Source organism: Telopea speciosissima, chromosome 7, assembly GCF_018873765.1.
Source record: "Telopea speciosissima isolate NSW1024214 ecotype Mountain lineage chromosome 7, Tspe_v1, whole genome shotgun sequence".
Classification (NCBI taxonomy): domain Eukaryota; kingdom Viridiplantae; phylum Streptophyta; class Magnoliopsida; order Proteales; family Proteaceae; genus Telopea; species Telopea speciosissima.
The window spans coordinates 65,514,453-65,538,206 of NC_057922.1; the positions used below are offsets into that span (position 1 = coordinate 65,514,453).

Here is a 23,754-nt window from a genome sequence, read left to right on the forward strand (position 1 = left end):
CTCGAGCATACTTCCTTTGGGAGAGACAAATGCCTTTGGGAGAACGGACAACTTCAATCCCAAGGAAGTACCTTAGCTGTCCTAGATCTTTTATTTCAAATTCTCGTCCCAAAAAAGTCTTCAGGTGAGAAACTTCATCTGCACCATTGCCAGTCACAACTATGTCATCGACATAGACTATAAAAAGGGTGATCTTATCTCTATTTCGCTTGATGACCAAGGTGTGATCAGCATTACTCTGTTTGTATCCTACAGAGATCATCGCTTTATGGAACCTGCCAAACCAAGCCTGAGGGGATTGCTTTAGCCCATATAACCCGCTTTAGCTTGCAAACCTTCCCATGAGTCTTGTCACAAGAAAAACCTGGAGGAATCTCCATATAAACTTCCTCTTCCAACTCTCCATGAAGAAAGGCATTTTTTACGTCCAATTGCTGTAAATCCCAGCTTAGATTGACATCATATGACAGTAAAACCCGAACAAGTCTGGCCTTGTATCTATTTATTATCCCATCCACTTCTACTTGACAACAAACACCCATTTACAGCCGATTGGTTTCTTGCCCCGGAGGAAGAAACACCATCTCCCACGTCTCATTTTTGGATAAGGCCTTCATTTTTTTCATTATGGCTGCTTTCCACTTTGGATCTGCAATCGCCTCTTGCCATTTCTGAGGAATAGAAACAGAGGAAAGAGAAGACACAAATGCAGGATAGGATGGAGACAAAAAATCATAGGAAACGACATTGGAGATGAGATGTTGGGTACAAGACCTCATGCCTTTACGAACAACAATAGGTAAGTCAAGAGAAGGATCCTTACTAGAAGGTGTAGCAGAGTCTGGATCTTGATCAAGTTCTGGCGATTGGAGAAGAGGTACAGTAGTGGTAGTCTCAACTTGCTCCTTGTGCTTTCAGGTATAGACTTTATCAACAGGAATCTGACTGACAGGTCTACGGTCCCCCTGAATAGGAACTAAATTAGAGGCTGACGTTGGAGGGTCTGGAGGAGCAGGCTCCCCTTGAATAGGAACCGGTAGAATCGTGTTAGTTATATGTCCAAAATACCGTAGGGGTATTCTAGACCTTTCTTCTTTCTTAGTTGTGTTTATTATTTCGTTTTATTCCCACATTGATTTTGTAATCTTTTTTATTCATTCATTATGATTCTAAATAGAAGTGCTTGGTGATCACATTGATTATCCAAGTCTTACCCTAATTCAGTCCTCTCTACAAATCGTAGACACATCTTCAAAACCTGGATCATGCTCCCCCTTGAAGAGGTGGTTGAGAATAATGTGCCAGGGATTCATGGAAGACAATATACATTGTAACTAGAGTATGCCGAGTGGGCAGGTGGTAACACTTGTATCCTTTCTGGGTGGCGGAGTAGCCCAAAAAAATACACCGAATGCTCTGGGGATCGAGCTTGCCATAAGGATGATGGTTGCGAGCATAACAAACACAACCAAATAGTTTTGGGGGCACCACAAAAGAACCCTGGAGGAGGTTAATAGGTGCACGACGATCAAGTACAGGGTAGGCAGCAACAAGGATAGCATCACTTTAGTATTGAGAAGGGTCTTGCCGTGCAAACACAATGGCCCATGCTGATTCTTTCTTTCAGCTACTCCATTCTAGGCCGGAGTGTCAACACAGTTGGCTTGATGAATGATTCTATTTTCAGCCAAATAATTTTGGAACTTACCCTCCAGGTATTTTCTTCCATTATCACTCCGTAGAATTTTTAAGGTGGCATTGAACTAGGTCTGAACCATACAATGAAATAGCTGAAAACAGCGAAAAACCTCACTTTTGTGCTACATCATGTATATCCAAGTGGTCCATGTAAAGCAGTCAATAAAGGAAACAAACCATCTATGGCCAGAAATGGAAGCACTACGGGCAAGGCCCCACACATTAGTATGAACTAAAGCAAAGGGAGAAACACTTCTTTTATTTAAAGGAGAATAACTGGAATGAGTCTGTTTGGCCAAAACATAGGCCTCACATAAAAACTCATCCGTTTTACAATCTTTGACTAACTGAGGAAATAAAAAAGCTAAAGTTCTAAGCGGAGGATGGCCAAGCCGACAATGCCATAAATGGAGATCAGGAGAAGTGGCTGAATGTAACTGATGAGCTGGAGATGAAGCTGGCGGAAGAGAAGTCTGACCCGTGTCGAGTAAGTAGAGACCACCATGTACCTTACTACCCCCAATCGTGTGCCCTTTCACCAAATCCTGAATGACACAATGAGAAGGAAAAAATTATTTTGCAGTTTAAATCTTTGGTAAGACTACTAATTGAAAGAAGATTAGTAGAAAAAGATGGAACATGCAAAACAAAAATTAATGTAAGGGTAGGAGAGCAACGAATGGAACCCTTTCCATTAATAGGAGCAAGAGAACCATTAGCCACTCGAATAGTGTCTTTCTCAGAACAGGTTGAATATTGGTGAAACACATGGGAGGAGCCTGTTATGTGGTCAGTAACACCGGAGTTCATAATCCAAGGACTGGAGACAGCCGATGCACAATGACTACCAACTGGAATACCTGAAGCAAAGTAAGAACCAGAAGGAGCAACAGGTGTAGAAGCCGTAGTTGGTGCAGCGGAAGAGGCCTGTAGCATGCGACGGAAAGCCAGAAGTTCATCCGGAGTGAGACCAATGTTTGTAGATTCAGTGTGATTAGCCTTGGGTTTGGACTTCCCACAGCCACGTTTCTCCTCAAAGTCAGCAGGCTTCCCATTTAATTTCTAGCGTTAAGCTTTAGTGTGATAGGGCTTGTTGCAGTGTTCACACTTTACAGGCTCTTTGGAGGCAACATTGTTTTTTGGTGAATAAATATATTACCAAACCCCTGGAGGGGGCAAGGGAGGAAAAAAAAAGGAGGGGGGATATACAAGGAGGAGAGGGAAGGGAGAGGGGGGGGGAGATACAAGAGCGCAAAAGCGCAAGCCTCAAGCTACCCTCAGAAGGAGGAGGGGCTGCAAAAGAGAGCTATCTAAGGCCCAGGAGGCAACAATATACCTGTTCCTAGGGGTATCCAAGAAGGACCTATGGTGGATGAAGCTGAGCTTGGAGGATACATCGAAGGAGATGGCTTTCCAAATCAAGTCGAAGGACCGAGTGTTGGATGTCCATCTCCTAAGATTCCTATCCATCCAAATGTGGTAAATAGCAGAGCCAAACACAAACTTCCCAATAGTGTCGCCGAGAAAGCAGCCTTGGAAGGTCATGTCCATCCAGAGCCATTTTCTATCAAAGGGAAAAGGTGTAGTGCAGAGGGGCCAAATGGACATGAGGGCTTTTTTTCCCAGATGGAAACGTGAATGGGCAGGCAAAGAAAAGGTGAGCAGAGTCCTCATAACCATTCCAACAAAAGATGCAAGAGGGGGGGACATTAATGTTACGGTGGAGATGGAAGGCTTGGGTTGGGAGACAAGGGCTAAGGGTTCTCCAAACTGTGAAGCTATGGCGAGGGATGAGGCCTTTGAACTATACAAGTTTGAGCCAAAGCACAGGGGGGATCTTGGTGGCTAACTAAGTTCCAAGCCGATCTAAAGCTGAAAAGTCCGTTGGAGGAGGGACCAAATAACCTTATCGACAGAAGATGGGGGGGAGGGGGTGGAGGGGGGGAGGGACGGCCGGATCTGGGAGAGGATGGGGATGTGGAGGGATGCAGGGGACTAAGAGCCAAGGGAAATGATGTGGGAGAGGGGGGCTGATTTGGGGATGCCAGAGGAGTAGATCGATCTGGCACCAAGGACATTGTAGAAAATCCCAAGAGGGTGCCAGGGGTCAAGTCAAAGGGAAGTGGTTAATCCATCAGCAATAGCAGTGGAGGTGGCTGTGATGGCAAGGGGGCGGAGGAGAAGAATCTTGTGCCAGATCCAAGAAGAGTCGGAACTGATGGGGACAGTCCAAATGGAGTCCTTTTTAAGAAGATGGGAGTAGACCCAGTTGACCCAGATAGAGTCATGTCTAGAGGAGATTTTCTAAATGAGCTTCAGAATACCCGCGGTGTTGGAATCATGGATGCGACAAATGCCGAAGCCTCCTTCAGATTTGGGAAGGTAGATGGATTTCCAGCTAATTGGGTGAAGAAATTTGGAGACTTCTTTCCCTTTCCAAAGGAAGGCACAAAAAAGGTTTTCCATGGCTGTGATGGTGGTTTTAGGTATACTGTAAATGCCACACCAAAAGATGTAGGAAGATTGGAGAACCGATCTGATGCATTCAAGCCTGCTAGCATAGGAGAGGAGTTTGCCTTTCCAGAGCTGAGCTGTTTGCGGATATTGTCGAGCGTGGGAGTGCAGTGGTGACTGGAAAGTCGAGCAAGGATGAGGGGAAGGCCCGGGTATTTGATAGGAAGGGATCCAAGGGAGAAGCCAGTCAGACGCAGGAGAGCATCTCTATTAGACTCAGGGATACCCTCGAGAAAGATTTTGGATTTAAGGAGGTTGATGCGGAGACCAGAGAGATTCTCAAAGAGATGGAGGGAAGACATGATGGCCGAGATAGAGGAGAAGATCTTCAAATCGTCAGCAAAAGCAAGGTGGGTGAGGTTGAGGTGCTTGCATTTGGGGATAGGGGAGATAAGATGGAGATCAGTTTTGGATTGGGGACTCCTGGAGAGGACTTCCAGCGCCAGCGAGGAGAAAGGGCGAGAGGGGGCAACCTTGGCGCATACCAACTTTGAACTGGAAGAAACCTGTGAGGGAGCCATTAACAAGGACAGAGAAGGAGGGGGTGGATATGCAAGCATAGATCCAGCGAATGAAAGCGGGGGTAAAGCCCATATGGGAAAGCTCATCGCAAATGAAATCCCAGCGGAGGGAGTTGAAAGCTTTATGAAGGTCAATTTTCATGAGGGCCACTGGCGAGTGGGATTTGCGATCAAAGCCACGCACAATCTCCGAACAAAGAATGATATCGTCCGCAATGCTCCTGCCAGAGATGAAGGCAGATTGATTGGGACTGACAAGAGAAGGGATGACAAGCTGAATCCTATTAGCATGGATTTTTGCAATGAACTTGTAGAGGAGATTGCAGAGAGAGATAGGTCTGAAGTTAGATAGGTAGGAGGCTCCATCTGTTTTAGGGATGAGATGAAGGAAGGTTTGATTAATTTGATTGATCTGGTTGGGTTTAAAGAAGAAGCTATGGACAGATTTGAAGAGGTCTCATTTGATAGAGCCCCAACAGCTATAGAAGAATCCCAGACTAAAGCCATCAGGCCCAAGAGCCTTGTTGGATTTATGGGATAGAATGGTCTTGGAAATTTCATCATCAGAGGGAATGGACAAGAGGAGGTCAGCCATATGAGAGGGAACAAACTTGTTGATGAGGTCGGGGGGAAGGGGCGAGGGAGGGGCAAGGGGGGTTAAAGATGGAGGAGAAGAAGGAAACAACCTCAAATTTGATGTTGTGGACGGAAGAGTGGGGGTTCCCATCCTGAGCAAGGAGCAGGGTGATGGAATTGGAGTACTGCCTGGCTTGCAAGGAGCGGTGGACATAAGCCGAGTTGGATTCTCCAAGTTCGAGCCACTTAATTTTGGAGTTTTGATGCAAGAAACTTTCTTCCTAGAGAGCAAGGGAGGAGAGCTCCGCAGAAAGCTTCTTCTGTTTTAGAGCGAGCTTAGGCTGGAGCGGGTCCAGAAGGAGCTGGGGTTGGACAGCGGTAAGGTCCGCCCTATAGGAGGAGACACGAGACGGGATATTGCCAAAGGTGGAGAGATTTCAACTCTTGAGGGCCGACTTGGTGTGGCGGAGCTTACAGGTAAAGGCAATAAGGGGGAGAGAGGGGCAGGAATTGGGGGAGCGCCAGGCTTTAAGGATGGTAGAGAAATAGAGGTGATGGGAGGTCCACATATTGAAGAATTTGAAGGGCTTGGGACCGAAGGAAGAATAGGGCTGGATAAGGAGGTGACCAGGGTAGTAGTCAGAAGGACCCCAAAGGAGGAAGTTAGCAAGGGAATGAGGAAAGAAGGAGAGCCAAGATTCATTGACAAGGAGCCGATCAAGCTTGCAAGCTATTTGGTCGTTGCCCACTCTACGGTTGTTCCAGGTAAGGGGGGATCCAGACCAGCGAAGATCATTGAGGCGGAGATCCTCAATGCAATAATTGAAGGCATTGACAGAGGGGAGGTCAAGGAGGCGGAGATCCTCTTGATGTTTAGCTAGGGAATTAAGGCCCTTGACATTCTAAATAAAACCCGCCGACATGGGGAACTAGATAGGAAGGGGCAAGGATTTCTTAGGGGGAACACTTCTGAACCTCCTACGCACAGAAGGACTGCAAGGGGGGAAGGCCAAATCATACCAGGATGAGAGAAAGGAAATCTAGTGGAAAAGTTTGAAGGAGTTGGATGGAGGGAGCCAGGGAGAGAAGGGGAAGAGGCAGCCGGGGAGGGATGAAGAAGGGAATCAGAGTTGGATCGGGATAGGGGAGGTGGGGTGGGAGGGTTAGGGTGGAGATTTTGGACACGATGGGCCAGGGATGGGGTGGGAGGATTAGGGTAATGGGTTTTGTAAAGATGGTCCGGGGGAGAGATGATGGGAAGATTGTATGTAAAAAAGGATTTGTTTAAAATGGGTGGAAGGTGGGTCGGGTTGGAAGTGGGTTGGGTTAGAGGGGAGGGTTGGATGGGCCTAGAGGCAAGGGGATGGGCCTGAAGGGAGGGTTGGATGGGCCGAGATGCAAAGGGTTGGGCCTGAAGAGAAGTGGAGCTAGGGATAGGTTCATGGGCGAAGATGGAAGTAAGTGAGCAACGGGTTTGGATGGGGGTATGTGAGTCATGGTTAAGAGGACACTTGGGAGGGGTTCAAAGGTGGGGGCCCTTTGTAGAGGAAGAGCCTAAAAAAGGGGGAAGGTTGGGAAACGTTGATGGAGTAGGTAGGAGAGGGGGAAGTTTAGTGTAGGGATAAGACAAAAAAGGCGGTCGTCTGCTAAAGGGGGAAAGGGGTTGGGAGCTAGAGGTAGAAGGCGACAGGTTGATCGAAGACAGGGGTAAAGGGTTTCCAGACCATTGCGCAGGAGAGGAGCTCCTATTAAGAGAATGGCAACTGAGGCCATAGACCTAAGCTTCAACCACAGCAGAGGCAGGGGAGGCCGAAAGCGACAAGGCCTTACACTGTGACTCATCAGGGGGAGTAGATGCTTCAGAGAAGCTTCCACAAAAAGTAAAAGGACCTTCTTGGGGCAAGCCATTCAGCAAAGGGGCTTGATCAGAACCAAAAGGCAATATTGTCGTCATGAAGGGCGACGTTCCAGAGGTTGCAGAAGGCAACAACGAGATCAACGTATCGAGACCCTCAGGGTTGCAGTGGTACTATGCAACCAGAGTGGCAGGCGTTGGCAGCGTGAATGAAGCTTGTTGGCCAGGAGGTGCTCAGGATCAGGAGACGAGGGCTTGACCCTCTCGGGATGAGAGTCAGAGGCGAGAGGCACACGGCGGCGACGACGACGACTGGTGTGGCGGCGTGATGAAGATCTTCCACGGCTAGGGGCTCCGAGAGACGGCAGAGGAGCAGGGCCTGGAGAGGTAGCTTTAGTGGTTCCAGACGGAGACGAGCCCGCCGGAGGGGCAATGAGGGTGTCTCTGGTGCGGGAAAATGGAGGAGCAATACTTTGGCAAGCATTCGTTTGGTGGCTGAAGATCTTACAATGAGAACAAATTCGGGGGAAGCCAGTCATATTTCACCGGTTGCTCAAAACTGAAGCCGTCTTCTTCCATAACGGAGATGGAAGAGGGAGGAGAGTTGTCAGCCAAGATATCAATGCAAATCCGAGCAAACAAGAGCCTGTCCATCTTCAAAATGCGAGCATTAGAGTATAACGGGAAGCTTAAGACAGAGCCTATTCGGTTGAGGCAATCTTGACTCAAGTACTGCAGAGGGAGGGAGATACACAGGGGAATAGAGCTGAGGTCGACCTTGTGGAGCTGAATGTAGGGGTCCCATTGGCGGAGGAAAATGGGTTTGGATCCAACCATCCAAGGGGCACCATCGAGCGCACGAGCTTTAACATCCTCAGAGAAGAACTTGAAAACAAACACACCATTGTCCAAGAGAAAAATGTCTAAAGAACCTTGAGCTTTCCATTGTTTGGGAAGGGAAGCTTTGACAACATTGAAAGATGGCCTGGAGCCAAGGAAGTGTCCCACCAAGCAGGCTTTCCATTTGGAAATTTCAGGTGAGATAAGATTGTTTGGATAGAGAGCGTAGGAAGAGCCATTATCGCAAGAAGGTTTGACATAGTGAAGGGGTAAACTAGAAGTGGAGGATAGACGTTGCTGGGAGAGAAGCGAGGACCCCAATTTAGGTCCGGCAGGGTTGGCAGAAGGGGCGGAGGTAGCTACGGTAGCGGGGATGGTAGTGGTGGCGAAGGAGGTGGAGGGGGAAGGGATAGTGGCAAGGTTGGTGATGGTGGTGGAGGGGATGGAGGGAACAGGGATAGTGGCGAGGTTGGTGATGGTGGTGGAGGGAATGGAGGGGATGGCAATGGCAATGGTAATGGTGGATGAGTGGGTGGCCGGAGGTGTCATCTCAAGTGGCAAGGTTCGTGGGATGACACTTCATCCTAAACTCTGGATCCAAGGTTTAACTTTGGAGGCAGCATTACCACCATCAGTAATGGTAATAGGAGTAGGAGGTGAACCAGCTTGTAAGGCAGATCGATCAACAGTAGGACTGTGCAACATAGCAGCCCGACGAGTCTCCTCTGTATGAACCAAAGCAAATGACTGCTCTAGTGTAGGAAATGGAGATCGGCTAAGAACTTGCACACGAATAAGGTCATACTCAATGTTCAGACCTGCCAAGAAGTCATACACACGGATCTTGTCGACGTGTTTGCGATAGATAGCAATATCAATAGCAGTAGAGGGCTGAAAGTCAGAGTAATGATCCAATTGCTTCCATAAGCTTTTGAGGGCAGCATAATATTTAGAAACGGACAACTCCTTTTGAGTGGTGTCTTGAACCTTCTTGCGAATCTCATACACCTAAGCATCATTCCCTACCTGCCCATAAGTTTCCTTGGCAGCACTCCAGATTTGATGGGCTGTTTCCGGTAATAAGTAGTTGCTGGAGAGGTCAGGTTGCATAGAGTGGACCAAATAGGACATCACCATAGCATCATGGGACACCCACCTGTCTTGTAGTGAACCTGGTTCAGTTGGCATGGGGTTACTCCCAACAATATGTCCAGTAAGGCCGCGACCTGCAATGGTCAAATAGGTAGGCCTGGACCACATGAGAGAATTGATTCCATCGAGCTTTATAGGAGCAGCAAAGGGGAGGAATTCAGCCCTGTTCTGGCCATCAATCCCAGAAGTTGCAGAAGAAGAATCTGATCCTTTCATGCTTGCAATCAGCCAAACACTTGAACCAGCAATGAATCGAAGCAGCCAGTCAAAAAGAACCAAACACTGGAATCGATAGTAGGTAGAAATTGATCCAAAAAAGAGAAATCCCGAAGTTGGCCAAAAAATTCACAAACTGGGGCTGAGATCAGGGTCGAGTGGTCCCCTTGGATGAAGGAAACACCTCTGAAAATATCAGTGACAAAGAACAGTCCAAACCCAAAAATCAATAGGAGTCAGGGTTTTAGAAAACCCTGAAAGTTGAGATCGACTTTGGTTTGGGGGCTTCAAATAATATGGTAGAGCTGTGATAGATGCTGGGCAGAACTGCAGATGAATCTCCAATAAGGGGAACATCAACCTTCAAAAGGGATAGAGGCTTGATCTTCAAAACGTGGAGAACTCCAATATCGCAGGGAATTGAGGCAGCAACTATCAAGCAGAATTAATGGTTAGGTCATGGAAAGAAGAGGTAGGTTTGACGGCAGCAGCTAGATCATATGATCACATCATTAGTGCTGCTCGAAGGTGAAGGATGAACCAAGAAGAAAAGGAGAGAAAAGATCAAGGGAAAGAGAGAGGGAAGAAAAAACGACGGGAGGGTGGTGGGTTTTGAAAACTTAGATCAGAGAAAAATTTGGCTCTAGTGCCATGTTAACAAAACAGAATTTAGTGAATGGCTTGAATGATCAATGTGATCACTAAGCACCTTTATTTATAACCTTCAATGAGAGTGACAGAATTACAAGTTAATCCCTACATAGCCGACTATACTAGCTATGGGGAAAAAACATAGAAAATACCCAAAATACCCTTATTGGATTACATAACTCACCACATTTAAAAATAAAAGAAGAAGAGTGTTGCTGCAACTCTAGGGAGTCACAACTGTGTGCATTGTCTCCCCACTTCTATTCAATATATATTAAGTGGGCAACACATTACATAGGGACAGAATAGTCCAACAAAACAAAAAGCACAAAATAAAAGAGATTTACTGTTCACGTGAACAGTACCCAAAACACGATAACAGAAACTAATGAAATTAGTGCCGAGGTTCAGAACTATGGATAAATACAAGCTCTAATCATGTGAAAGTATGTTGGAATTCGAAATTTGCAGGCTGATAGCAGAGATTTATGTTCTGATCAATGTCAATTGTAGTTGAGGTTCCATGTGGCATTCTCTCCCAGAACTTTACATTGTGGCATGAACGCTTTCCAAATGTGAAGATTAATTTCTATTAAGTTTCTGTTGTTCGTCCACATACAGATGTTTTTTGTGAGGTGTAGGTCATGGAATTTATTTTTCATCATATCAAAATCTGAAAATTGGGTTCTGTGGTGTATGCATTTTCTCTTGTTCTTCCTAAAATAATTATCTTTGCTATTTTCTTTGCATAATGTTGATTTTGTAGTGTTCAGTTTATGTGTTTTGTGCTTAGATGTATTCCTTAGCTCTGTGGATTTTTTTTTAAGGGTGAATACTCTGTTGGTTTTTAAATCATCTAATCAAGTAAATGCTCCCTGCCTCCGGCTTGGTTCTGATTTCCTATAGTATATTTCTTCTTTTGCAGGCTGCGAAAGTATGTTTGGAAAATGTACCTATATTAGGCACTACGGAGGAGGAACTTTATAGAGCTAGTTTTCTGCAGTGTAAATATTTTCTTGAAGAAGTGCTACGTATAATTGAAGAGTGTTTGCCATCTGGTATTATTTTATTAGCTTTCTATTTTTAGTTGTTTGAAAATATCATCAAAGTCTTTTACCGTGGGGATGAATTTGTACATAACGAAGTAGTGAATGATTTTTCGTGAGTTGCGAATTCTATATTCTTCATCTTACGTGGATGTCTAAAAATGTCTATTTGTCGATCGCCTCACCCGTTAAACATATGTTCATTTCCTGTGTAATAAGTTTATAACTTCTGAGCTTATGTTACTTGGACACTTTAAAGTACCAGATGCACCTGTGCTTGGCATATTTTTGTTGGCTCTAACATTGAGATTGAAATGGCATTGACTCGGGTATCCAGGTGTAACAATGAATTGATAGGGGGACGGAAGAGAGGCTCGAAACCTACTGTTAAACCGTGGGATAGTTAAGAGTGGACCATGATAGGGGGAGTGGCTCTATCGTGGACTCTAGCTATATCTTGCGGTAGTAGTTTACTTAGTTGCTATTCTACTTTACTTCTTTGTATTTTCTTAGTTTCCTAGTTTGTTTATGTTTCTAGTTGTTTTCTTAGCTTGTGATTCATTTTCCTATTCTAAATAGGAAAGTATACTTTGTAATCAGCAATATTATAAATAGAACATAGAGGGGAAGACTAACCACTGATTGCTAGTTTTATCAGCAGTTGTCTCTTCTTCCTCCATCTCTCTCTCTCTTGTATGGTTGCTGGTTGTTAATTTCTGATATAGTTACAGCTACCATAATCTATAATGAGCCATTCGATTGTATGGGATCTTCATTCGATAAATTGATCTCAGTCGTTGAACAATGGGTGCCAGAACAAGACGATGAACCATCGGGATGGAAGATGTAGTGGGCCTAGTGGCTCTAGTTCTCATTGAAGAATCTTCCATGGAGGAGCATACAGTGACTAATCTTTTGATTGAACCTCTTGAATTTGTGCTTCCACATTGGGACTTCAATAATGGATTACTTATCGCTGATTTTGTTCCATTGGATCATGGTCTAATCATTGGTTTTGTTGGGTCAAGGAGAGTGATTGCTGATAGTGCGTCAAAGATCCTCCCATTCTACAAAACTCAAGAACAATTTTTTTTGAACCAAGAGGGAATTGATGCAGTTGCATTAGAGATTAATTCTAAATTGATGCCTATGCGTAAGTTTAGAAGGCCCCCAAGGATCAGTTGGCAGTGCAATGGGCTGAAATTTACCTTTGAGTAGTTATATTATAGGTTGGGCCTTTTCGTTTGTTTTTTTTTTGGGTTTCTTTGTAATGGGCCTAATTTATAAGAAGCCCATAAAGGGGATAAAGTTAGCAAATGGGATTATTAGTTAAAGTGTTCGAGGTAGAATACTTAATAGCTAGATAGAGTTCTGTTGTGAGTTTGTTCACTTTATTGAGTGTGTGAGCGTGATTATGATGCAGATACACTACCTTGGACCAACCCAAACTCAGTTGGGTATCCAGACGAAGATGAACCGGGTCCAGTTTGAGTTTTAGTTCAGTAGGATATTTTACTTTATGGTCTATTTTGTAAGTGGGACCATTCGGAGTTTGATTTATTTCATAATTTCTTTTTATTGTTTAGTCGTAGTAGAGTTTGAGTTAGGATTTTATTTCTAAAGTCCAAGATAGAGTCAAGTTCTATTTTAGTTTTAGAGTTAGTATAGGAGTGTTTTGGTTCCTTTTATTTATACCATGTAATTGTGCAATTAGAACACATATTGAATAGAATGGAATAGTTGAGTTATGGTTTGAACTTTGAAGCCAGTGCGGCTGTCCTCGTGTCTTCCCCACCCCTCTCCTTCTTATGCGATTCCTCCTCTCTCCCCCCTGCAATTCTGATTCTTCCCAGCTTCCCCTCTTCTCCTAATCGGCCCTCCGCCAGATTAAGTACCTTTTTATAAATCAATTTAGGAATTTAAAAGGTCTTTATATGTGTAATATGTCCTCCATCCATTGGATATGATTTGAGTAAAGAGTATGAGCTTAAGAGTTTTGGTGGTGTTGAGCAGTGCATATGGAATTGGTATCCCAAGCCTGATTTCTGCCCCACAAATGAATTAGAAATGTTACCTTGGGATGCATGTAAAGCTAAGCAAATTGCCTCTGCTCCAAGAACAGAGGATTGTGTAGGTTGTTTGAGGTGTGAATCTACTCTTCTCCTCCCTTCTGTCTTTATAATAACAGCAACAACAACAACAAACACAGCCTTATGCCAACTTAATGGGGTTGGCTACATGGATCCGAAACTAACAAGAAAAAGAAGACTATTTAAAAAGGGGGGGGGTTTGTAATGTGGAGATGACAAAAGGGAAATGACAAATGAAAGATGGAAACTAAAAGAAAAAGAAAGAAAGAAATAAAGAAAGAGAGATGAGAGGAAAGAGGTACAGCCTAGCTAGTCCGGAGAATCTCAGCTAAATGGGGTTTGCTACATGTATCCTTGCCCTCTAATAGGCTCTATCCGAGGTCATACTTGGTACAAGACCTAGACTATGCATGTCCTTCCTCACAACTCTCCTATGGTCATTTAGGCCTGCCCCTAGCTCTTTTAACTCCATCAATTGGGGTCATATCACTCCTCCTTACTGGAGCTTGTCCTTGATCTGAGCAACTCCCAAGTCAGCTCTAAACCTCTCATTTCTTACTTTATCCTTCGTAGTTTTTCCACACATCCATCCTAATATCCTCATTTCAGCTACACATAGCTTCTGAATATGGCACTTCTTAAATGCCCAACATTCTGTCCCATACATCATAGCTGGTCTAACAACAGTCCTATAGAACTTTCTTTTAAGCTTTAAAGGAATACGACGGTCACACAGTACTCCGGATGCACCTCTTCACTTCAACCAACCCACTTTAATTCTTTGTGAAACATCATCCTCAATGTTACCTTCCTTATTTATGATGGACCCCAAAATAGTCACTTTGCGGGATCTCTCTGTTCCCAATTCACACCATGTCAGTATCCATCATAGTCTGACTAAAATTACATGTCACTAGTTGGGCGGCAGGGGTAGAATCCACTTTGGCTTCAAATCTGCAACCGGGCAGTGCTTGTTGGGCTGGGATAGCGGTTCTGGTTTTGTATCCTAGTGGAACTAGTTGGGCGGCAGGGGTAGGAATGGGGAGAGGGTAACGGCGGGGTAGGAATGGGAAAAGGGTAATGGCAGAGAAGTCGGGATAATAGGCTCTGGTTCGAGGGTGTATATAGGTATAATCGACGTTGGGTGTGGATATAGGCAAATCGTGGGAGGAGGATTTGGTGGTGGAAATAGGTTACTCAGGGTACGTGGGATTAGTGAGGGATCTCGATGCTGGTAACAGGTTGGGAAGGAACCTTGCGGGGGTATAAAGAATGGGGTAGAGCGAAATCCCACCGTTGAACCTGGAAATAAGTTACTCAGGCTCTGGTTTGGGGGAAGTGAAGCAATTTCACTGCTGAACCTTTTTTTTTTTTTTTTTTTTTTTTAACGATTGTGATCATAGTACTAAAACTCGCGAAATTTCGGTCGAGATATCGAATATTTCGAGTATCTCGACCTGTCCGAAACGAAACGCAAGTCCGAAATGAAAAAATGCAATATTTCGAATATTTCGGAAATTTCGGTCATCTTGTTTCGGAAATTTCGGAAATCTCGGTAATTTCGGTCATCTCGTTTCGAAAATTTCGGAAATCTCGGACATATTTGGCATTTTACACCCACAAAAAAATACCATATTTCGACGAAATTTCGGTATCTCGAAAATTTCGGTCAGACCGAAACACCGAAACGAAACGAGATTTAGTACCATGGTTGTGATAAAGATGGTGACAGATAGGACGGGGGTGTAGAGAATGGGGATAGAGAAACACGGAATAGCGAAACAGGGTTGGGGAGAGTTGGAGAGACTTAGAGAATGGGGTTTTTTCTCCAAGTCCACAGTTCTAGGTTAACGAACCTGGTATGCTTCAAAACCGGTAGCTGATCTCGTTGGGAAGCTCTGCCCTACCTACGGCAACTTCCGAAACTCAGGAGAGATCCTTCCAATAGCAGCAGCGCAAGGTTCCAAGTCCTTTGTCAAAAATCGACCAAGAGTGCTCTAAAAATAAGACCGTTGGAGATGCTCTGTGGGGAGTAAATTATCTCCAATACCGTCGAAGACTCACTGTTTTACCTGCTTGAGGAGAGAGCAAGGGAGCAAGATGCTCACCGGCCCCCCTGGTATCTCCAATTTCACTGCCTGAGATGTAAGCGAGAGAGAGAGAGAGAGACATCCCAGTGCATGCTCCTTCTTCAAGTTTCTCAGTCAAACAAGTTGCTGCCAAGGAAATGCTTCAACAACAGTGAGTTTGATTCATCCCATCCCTAACCTTTCTTCTTTTAATCCTCTAAACCACCAAACCCTAACATTCCCCCGTTTTGTTTTCACTTTTCCCAGTACCTAAATTCTGCCCAGACCAAACCAGCCATCAAAATCCCTCTTTTTTTTCGATCGAACTCTCCTCTCACCATAAGGGAAACTTGATCCAGGTATCAGTACTAGGTGACCATCCTAAACCCTAGATTCCCTCATTATTCCCTTTTCAAAAACCTAAAAAACCTAAACCTAACCTACTGCCAATTCAAGTTTACATACTGCCAATTCAAGTTTACATACATAACACCATTAAAACTTAACAAGACCTTCACTGATAGACTACCCTACATCTCCTTGACCTAACCCTACCATCAAACCCTAGGTACCCTCAAACCCTAACCCTAATTTGACCAAAAACACTAATTTGGCCTATCTGATTGGTGATCGTAACAGATCGGTTTATTGGCTTCTAGTTGGTCTCCTACCAATCTAGAACTACATTAAGAGTCCTATTACCACATCGAGTTCCGGGCAGGATCAAAACCACTAGAATGTTGGTGCTGTTGCTGAAGCAAGTTATCCCCCGACTGTATCACAAAAGCTGGCCATGTTATAGTATCGCAGAAGAAATGCTTTGAGTCCTCCACACCAACCCTATAAATGTTCCACATTTGTACGTAAGTGTTTTGACAAAAAAATCACAAGAATAGGAGTTTTTGGAAGGTTTATTGTCAAAACCTACGAAACTTGCGAAATGGGTCGAAATTTCAACCCATTTCATTCGAAACTTAAGTTTTATAACTTGAGGAATGTATCGCTTCGACCAAAATGTCGGCAAAATTAAATATGACTGGAATTTCATCGAAACACTGAAATTTTGACCGAAATCTGTACATTTTCTTGTATCACACATTCATTTGCGAAATCTTGAACAGATATGTTATAACAAGAATGAGTTTCTACCTGATTAGTTTGTTTGCATCTTTGCATCTTGCAAAATATGATTTCTTGTAAGATTTTACATGGATAAATGCTTTATTTCCAGCTTTCAATTGTTTTAATTTTTATTATGCTAATGCTTGGTCTTTTTCATCATTTACAGACTATGAAAAATTTCTAGATGTTGGGACTCTTGGTCTAGAGGCCCTTGAAATGGGTTTTATATCTCCAAAGTTATATGAACTGATCCAAATATTTCAATCTTTGGGGTGAGTGAACTACAATAGATGATTTCAATATTAAAGTATTACATTTACCCAAAAAAATATATTAAAGTGTTACTGCTGCTGTATGCTCATACCAACATTTTTATCTGCAGGGGGACTAGGCAAATTTTATGCCTCATTTTTGTTGAAAGAATTATCACAGCTAAAGTAATTGAAAGATTTATTAAGAAGCTTAATTATTTATCTCATTTTTCCGTTTCATATTTAACTGGTGGGAGTTCATCAGTTGATGCACTAACACCAAAAATGCAAAAGAAAACTCTGGATTCATTTCGCCGTGGCGAGGTACATGTATTACATGGCTGTTGGAAGTTTTAAGCAGGTCCAACATATTTCTGTTCCTAATAAAGTAAAATATGCTATGCAGGTTAACCTATTGTTCGCTACTAATGTGGCTGAAGAGGGAATTGATGTGCCAAACTGCTCCTCTATAATACGCTTTGACTTGCCAAAGACAGTTCGTAGTTATGTCCAATCACGAGGACGAGCTCGCCAACCTGATTCTCAATATGTGACTATGCTTGAAAGGTACAACTTTACAGCTTGATTTTTTTTTGTCTTCTTTAGTTCTGTTCAAGAAAATTCTGCTTAACAACTCTCATTTTAATATCCAGCTGCACTTCAGTTTACTTTTATGCTGTTGATGGAATGATAGATATTGGGAAAAGAAATGTTAGATTAAGGTTCTTAATAACCTGTTGCAAGTTTACTAGCAAGTTAAGTTTTTTGGAGGGTTTTTGGTCTGTGAGGTCCACAAAAGGAACAGATTAGGGTTGGGAAGAGTCTCATTAGCTAGGATCCCTTCTTAGCCTATAAAAGCAATGCCCCTTTCAGTCCTTTAACTAATGCCCATCTTTCAGCTAGCTTAGCCTTCTCCATCCTTGGGACTTTTGATAAGTTGGATATAAGTAGTTTAGTAGTTCTCAGTAAAAGCTATCTTTGGGTAGCAGTGACAGTTTTGTGATTAATTATGAAGGGACAACTTTGGAATTTCAAATTATGTTGGAAGTCTTACTAAGATTTGGGAGTGATATAAAGGCAATACAATCTCAGTGGCTGCCACAGAGTAGTATTCTCTACTTAAGGATTGTGTATGGGGTTAGGAATTAGATTTATGTTGAGTCCCTATAATTAGGTTTCAAGTTTCAACCACCCTCATCTCCCTGCCCACTCCCCGCTCCACACCACCCGCTCCCCCCCCCCCCAAAAAAAAAAAAAAAAACCCTCTTTGTAAAGAGCATACCCAGTGCACGCGGCTCCCGCCACTGTGGGTCTGGGGAGGGTCATATAATGTACGCAGCCTTACCCCTGTTTTCACAGAGAGACTGTTTCCAGACTCGACCCGGGACCACTTGGTTACAATGGAGCAACCTTTACTGTTGCAGCAAGGCCCACCCTCTTTATCTAGATATCAAATTGGAGTTTTGCAGCAGCCATAAACCTTAACTGAACCTTGCATAACCCCATTTTCCCATAATCCTAACCATGTCTCTTTGTCAACCTTCAACCTTAAAGCTTCAAAAGGCCTAACCCTAACTTTTTAATCTTAAAACCTTAGTTTTCTTAAATCCTAAAATCAGGATTCTCATTCAAGACCCTAAACAGCTGCTATTTCACGTACCCAATTGCCGCAATTATTTAGTGCTTGATTTCACTCAGTGGGCGTATATTGTTCTAGGAATCCTTCTCCTATCTCAAATTGGCACAAGTGTAGGCTATCCTGTCGTTGTCTTAGATCAGTAACTGGTTACTGGTTAGTACATGTTGGACTGCAGAGCACAATCCAAAATTCATGTATAAATAATATACCAAAAGAGTCACTGATTGGAGTCCTACTTCTGGTTATCTCTCAGGGAGCCAGCATCATAAGAACTTTTATATCACCATTTTAAAAAAAGCTCTCCCTTATCTTAAGGCCTCTTTGGTATCATTTGTATTTTTGATTTTTAACCCAACAAACGTTTTGGTTGCATTTGGTATCATTTATGGAGCCTATTTCTGTTTAAAAATGGTTGAAAAAACATAAAAACTAAAAATAGATCGAAAGCTGTTTATGGTTTTTTGCTGAAAACCATTTTTTCGCTACTTATTCGCTGAGTTAATATGCACGTTGTTGCGACGGATATATTTTGAGGACAAAATTGTAACTGGCCACAGCTTTTATAAGATTACTTTCCTAAACCTTTCTCTCTCTTTCTCGTCCATCATCTCTCACTTTCTTCTCTTCTTGTTTCAACCCTAAACACTCACAGTCCGCCTCTCTCTCGTCCCTCATCTCTTCTCTTCTCGTTTCAACCCTGCACCATTCGGGTAAGTCTCTCTCTCTTTGTGTGTGTGTGTGGACGATTTGGGGGGTTTTATGTTATGTATTTATTCTGGAATGAATATAACCATCGCTCAATAGATTTTTGGCAATGGATGAAGGACCCAAAAATTTCTGAGGAAAACAAGGTTTGATTGCCATGGATGTGGTCTGCAGTTTCTTTGTCTTTTCTGGTATTAGTATAAAAAAAAATAAGATTGTACTTGAAAATTTTCATTCTGTGGTTTTTACTTGGAAAAAAAAGAGAGCATGAAGGAAAACGTTTAGATTGGAATGGCACTTATTTCAGCCCTCCATTAGTAGTCAATGCTAATGAGAACTCCATCTATCTGGTGGCCACAATTCTGTTATATATTTGAGAATACAATGTGTGAAAGTTTAGAGCAATGGCCACCTTTGGTGATTCATAATCGGCCAAGTACCTTCACAGAACTGAGTTGCCTTACATTATTCCTATACAGCAATCTTATAAAAATCATTATGCGCATAGGTATACCAAACCTATTTCTTAGTACACAATTTATTATGTCTATTGCTTACCAAACTATTTTTATGTTTTGACCAAAAATGGTTTTCATTAACGGTTTTTGTTAAATAGGAAAAAATCAAAAATAAATATGATATCAATGAGAGTCTTAAGTCCTTAACTAGAAAGATTTTCTTTTTTACAATCTTTTTGTTGGGATCACCTTCTTTTAATATATAAATAAACTCATATAGATAATTCTTTACTATGATTTTTATTCTTGCTTAAATTTGCATTGTCACTCTTCCGCATAATTAAAGATGTCCTGCTGTCAGTTGATCTGTCGATATCCATGCTAGTTTTTCTTAGTAGAATACAATTGGCTGATGTGTCAATTAGAGCTTGCAGTATCATTGAGCATCCTGCTGCCAAGTTGACAATGTTGCTCCACCATCTCATATAACTACTCATCACATGTTTGTGATAATCGGTGTTAAAATGGTCTAGCCTGTCATATTCTCATCCAGCTGTTGGGCATTTAATACAATGATCTCATAGTGTAGCAGCCAAAAAGGGATTTTGGTGAGCCAGATTTTTCTATTATTTTTTTTCCTTTTTTTAATCATCTTACTTTTTAAATTTGTAAGTAAATTTATGAGTCCTTCAAGCTTAATCTGGTGTCTAAAGGAGTGCATGTCTCCATGTGAGACATTCAAAAATAGTTTGGTGAACAAAAGAATTGTATTGGGAGAGGGAAAACTGTAGTGGAAAGTTAGATATTAATCTAGTCAAACCAAATCTTATGCAGATGAGGTCAGGCAGTGGCAGAACTACTGTGAATTCAGATCTATAGGAATTCTGGTATTTTCTCGTGGGTCCACCTAATTTCACATGTTCTTCCCTATCATACCTGTGGATCAAGAAGGAGAAAAGTGGCAGGTCTGACAAGTTGATGCCAACGGGCCCAAAATCTTCAAGGTCCATGAGAATAGTCCCACACAGTGGCTTTTATTCCAGGCTCCAGCCCAAGCCCAGAACCAGACCTTGGACGAACCAATTAATTGCTGCAGTCCCTTAAGTTGCCAGAAATTAGGGAATTAGTTGGCTTGCAATCATTGAAATTTGAGGGCAACATAGTTTTCTCCCTGGGGATATTAAATTATGTAGGGAACTAATTGAACTCATTAGGTTAACTTTCGTATAAAAGTGGGCATATTAGTTGTCTTTCAGTTCCTTGGTTTGACTAACATTTTGAGTCTTCTGGGGTAAAATGTTAAAAGTCTTTTTTTTTTTCTTATATTACAATTGTGGGGGTCTATTTTCAATATATGCCATTAATAGGTGAGTTTTGAGAATCTATACAAAGGGGAAGTCATCCTTATCTGTAACTGGACTTGATTGAGTATTTGAATGAGTGAACCTTTTTGAGCTGGATTTACCAGTCGTTGAAATCCTTGGAGGTAAATGGGTATGGCACATCTCCTTCACTTCCTTCTTTTCCTTACTTCTCACAAGCATCGGTCACAGCGCATATGTCATTCTGTATTGTTTCTTTGCTTATAACCTCCATCCTTGACCATCATTTGGATTGTCCTATCAATTAGCTACCACTGCAGCACCTAGTTTCCTTTGATAGGTGCTCGTCATGGGCCTAACTTGAAAAGGTCAACTAATTACCAATTCAACTACAGAGAGAATCTACCAAATTTTTGTAATTCGAGCCCGTTATAACTTCCACATTTTTCAATAATGTTGGGATTTGGGAAATTATGACTTGTGTAAATAATGACACTAGCCCCTTTATTTATAATAGGGTTACAATGGAATGACCAAAAAGACTGCAGTGCTGCTGGCGGTGCTAGGCGAAGGCAGAAGGTGGTGGTGTCGGTGCTTCCCAGCAGTGAGAGATGGAGGCGGTAAGTGGTGGTGGTGGTGTTGTGTGGAGGCGGAAAGAGAGAGGAAGAAGAGGAAGGAGGGCGGTGGTGCTTAGGGTCTGGCGGGAGCAGAGGGAGAGAAAGGGACTAGGTCATTGAAGATCCCAAGGTGGATCTGAGCTCTGATACTGTGTTGGGATTTGAGAAATTATGACTTGTGTCAAAAATGACACTAGCCCCTTTATTTATAATTGTATGAAGTAGGGTTGCAATAGAATGACAAAAAAGACGGACAAAAAAACTGAACTACCCCTGTACCGATTTTTACGATAAATGATGAATAAAGAGACAATCTTGTAAACTTAATTCCGGACTGGATTGGGCTACATTGGGCAACTGTTGTCTTCTGTCTAACCTCATAAGACTATAGAAGGTCTTAGTTTGTATTAGCTTGTTCGATTGCTTGTTTATAAAATTTAACATGTTTTTTGTGCTTATTAAGTTTGGTGACTGATGCATAGGCTGCACTGAAGAGAAACTATGAATTCCTTTTGAGTTGGCAAATTTTTGTTCTCTTTATTTGATGTCATTATTTATTACTGTTCATTTTCCATGAGCATATGCAGCAGGAATTTAGGTTCTGATTAGACACATGTGCAGGGGAAACATAAAGCAACGGGATCTATTATTTGAAATTATCAGAAGTGACCGTTCTGTGACGGATACCACTTTGAATAGAGACCCCAATGCATGCATTTCTAGAGTGTGTTGCGTTGATGAAACAAGTGCATATGTTGTGGAGTCAACTGGAGCATCAGTTACAGCAGATTCCAGTATTGGTCTAATCTACAGATACTGTGAAAAGCTCCCTGGAGACAAGTATGAATTTCAATTCTCTGTAAATTTTTGAGTAGTTGTAATTCTAGCATTTATTTTTACTATGCTACACATGGGTTGCTATCTCTACCTTGAATTCCTAGCTATCATATGACCCAGGTATTACACTCCAAAGCCAAATTTTCAATTCTCATTGTCTGGAGGATCTTATGAGTATACATTATCTTTACCTCCTAATGCGGCGTTTCAAAAAGTAGTTGGCCCTGCAAACAGAAATTCTCATATATCAAAACAGCTTGTGTGCTTGGAGGCCTGTAAGAAATTACATCAAATGGGGGCCCTTGATGATCATCTTCTCCCTTATATTGAAGATCCTTCAAGAGATGCTGTTATTGAAAGAACTGAGGAATCTGCTTCAGGAGCGGGTAAGTATTCTTGTTTCTATGTATGAAGTTAGTGTTTGTTGCCAAGAAGTTGTTTATGGTCATAATATATGGTTGTGATGTATTTAGAACCATCATGCATATTAATTTAATGTTGATGTCAGTCTACTTATTTTCCAATGTCTTAATAGTAACTAGATGAGAATATAATTGAATCTTCACTCAAAGAACGATTTACATTGTTAGTGATTGTCACCTTGGGATAAGGGTTCCAACTTGTTAGTTGGGTGGGTTGTGTCAAATCTGAAGAAAACTCAAGCTTAGCTCGTAGAAACTAAATCAAGGTCAGCTCTTAGAAATTGACAGTGGGTGCTTGCGCCATAAGTAATCTACTTTCCTTACCATGTTTGCGCTCCTCATTTCGAGGAAAAGTACATTTGATGTATTAAGTCTTACTTATGATCAGGCTCTGGTTGGGTTCAGCAACTAAGGCCTCAGCCAGAGCCCATTTTAAACTGAGGTCAGTTTGGGATGCATAACCAAACTGAAGATTGACAATCAGACAATGCCAGTGCAACCTGAGGTCCTGAACAGTGCCTGGCCCAAGGTATACTTCTTCCTCGCTCGTTGTTTTGCCACATTAGCTTGCATCTTTGCTCATACATCTGTATATATGAGAAAATGTTTTATAGACAACCTGACAAGAAAGCTTGCATGGAGGGCCCCATTTGCGCCACATGGAAGGATGAAGTGGTTATTCCGAGGGTTAGATGGATAGGGTTTCTTCTAGATTTGCCAAATGTCGTTCATGGCCTAATATGTAGGACAAAACATGAAGAAAAAGAAGCCAAAACACTGTTCACGTGAACAGTGTCACAGCCCCTTGATTTGCCTTGGTGAGAATATTCCTTGAAGAATTGGGGGGGGGGAGAGATTAGCTTTTAAGTATTAGTGGTTCAAGTCCTTAAGTGAAGGGCAATTTTGTCATTCTTCTTAATCTAATAAGTTGAACTGATGGGGACCACAGGCTGGAGATTTCGGCTACAACAATTAAGTCATTCAAGTGGGTTTCACAAGGAGATTTGAAGACTTAAGAAGATTTAGAAGATTTTATTATGTTTCTATTTTATTTCAGACCTAGTTAATAAGAGTAGTTTCTATTTCTTTGTTACTTGAGGTGCCAGTATGGCCTTCTATATATTGTAGAGGCTTTAGAAGCCTCCCCATGATT

At 42.4% G+C, this 23,754-nt stretch overlaps 1 protein-coding gene across 4 annotated transcripts in view; it reads left to right on the forward strand.

Annotated features, from left to right (window-relative positions):
- LOC122670073 (endoribonuclease Dicer homolog 3a) overlaps positions 1-23,754 on the forward strand; it is a 111,628-nt gene that overhangs the window by 31,483 nt on the left and 56,391 nt on the right. For all 4 annotated transcript variants that reach the window (XM_043867031.1, XM_043867032.1, XM_043867029.1 and 1 more), the window contains exons 9-14: positions 10,949-11,081; positions 16,517-16,622; positions 16,733-16,925; positions 17,008-17,168; positions 21,964-22,182; positions 22,300-22,565. In XM_043867031.1, the coding sequence (XP_043722966.1) occupies positions 10,949-11,081; positions 16,517-16,622; positions 16,733-16,925; positions 17,008-17,168; positions 21,964-22,182; positions 22,300-22,565 (1,078 nt within the window). The remainder of the gene's footprint in view (positions 1-10,948; positions 11,082-16,516; positions 16,623-16,732; positions 16,926-17,007; positions 17,169-21,963; positions 22,183-22,299; positions 22,566-23,754) is intronic.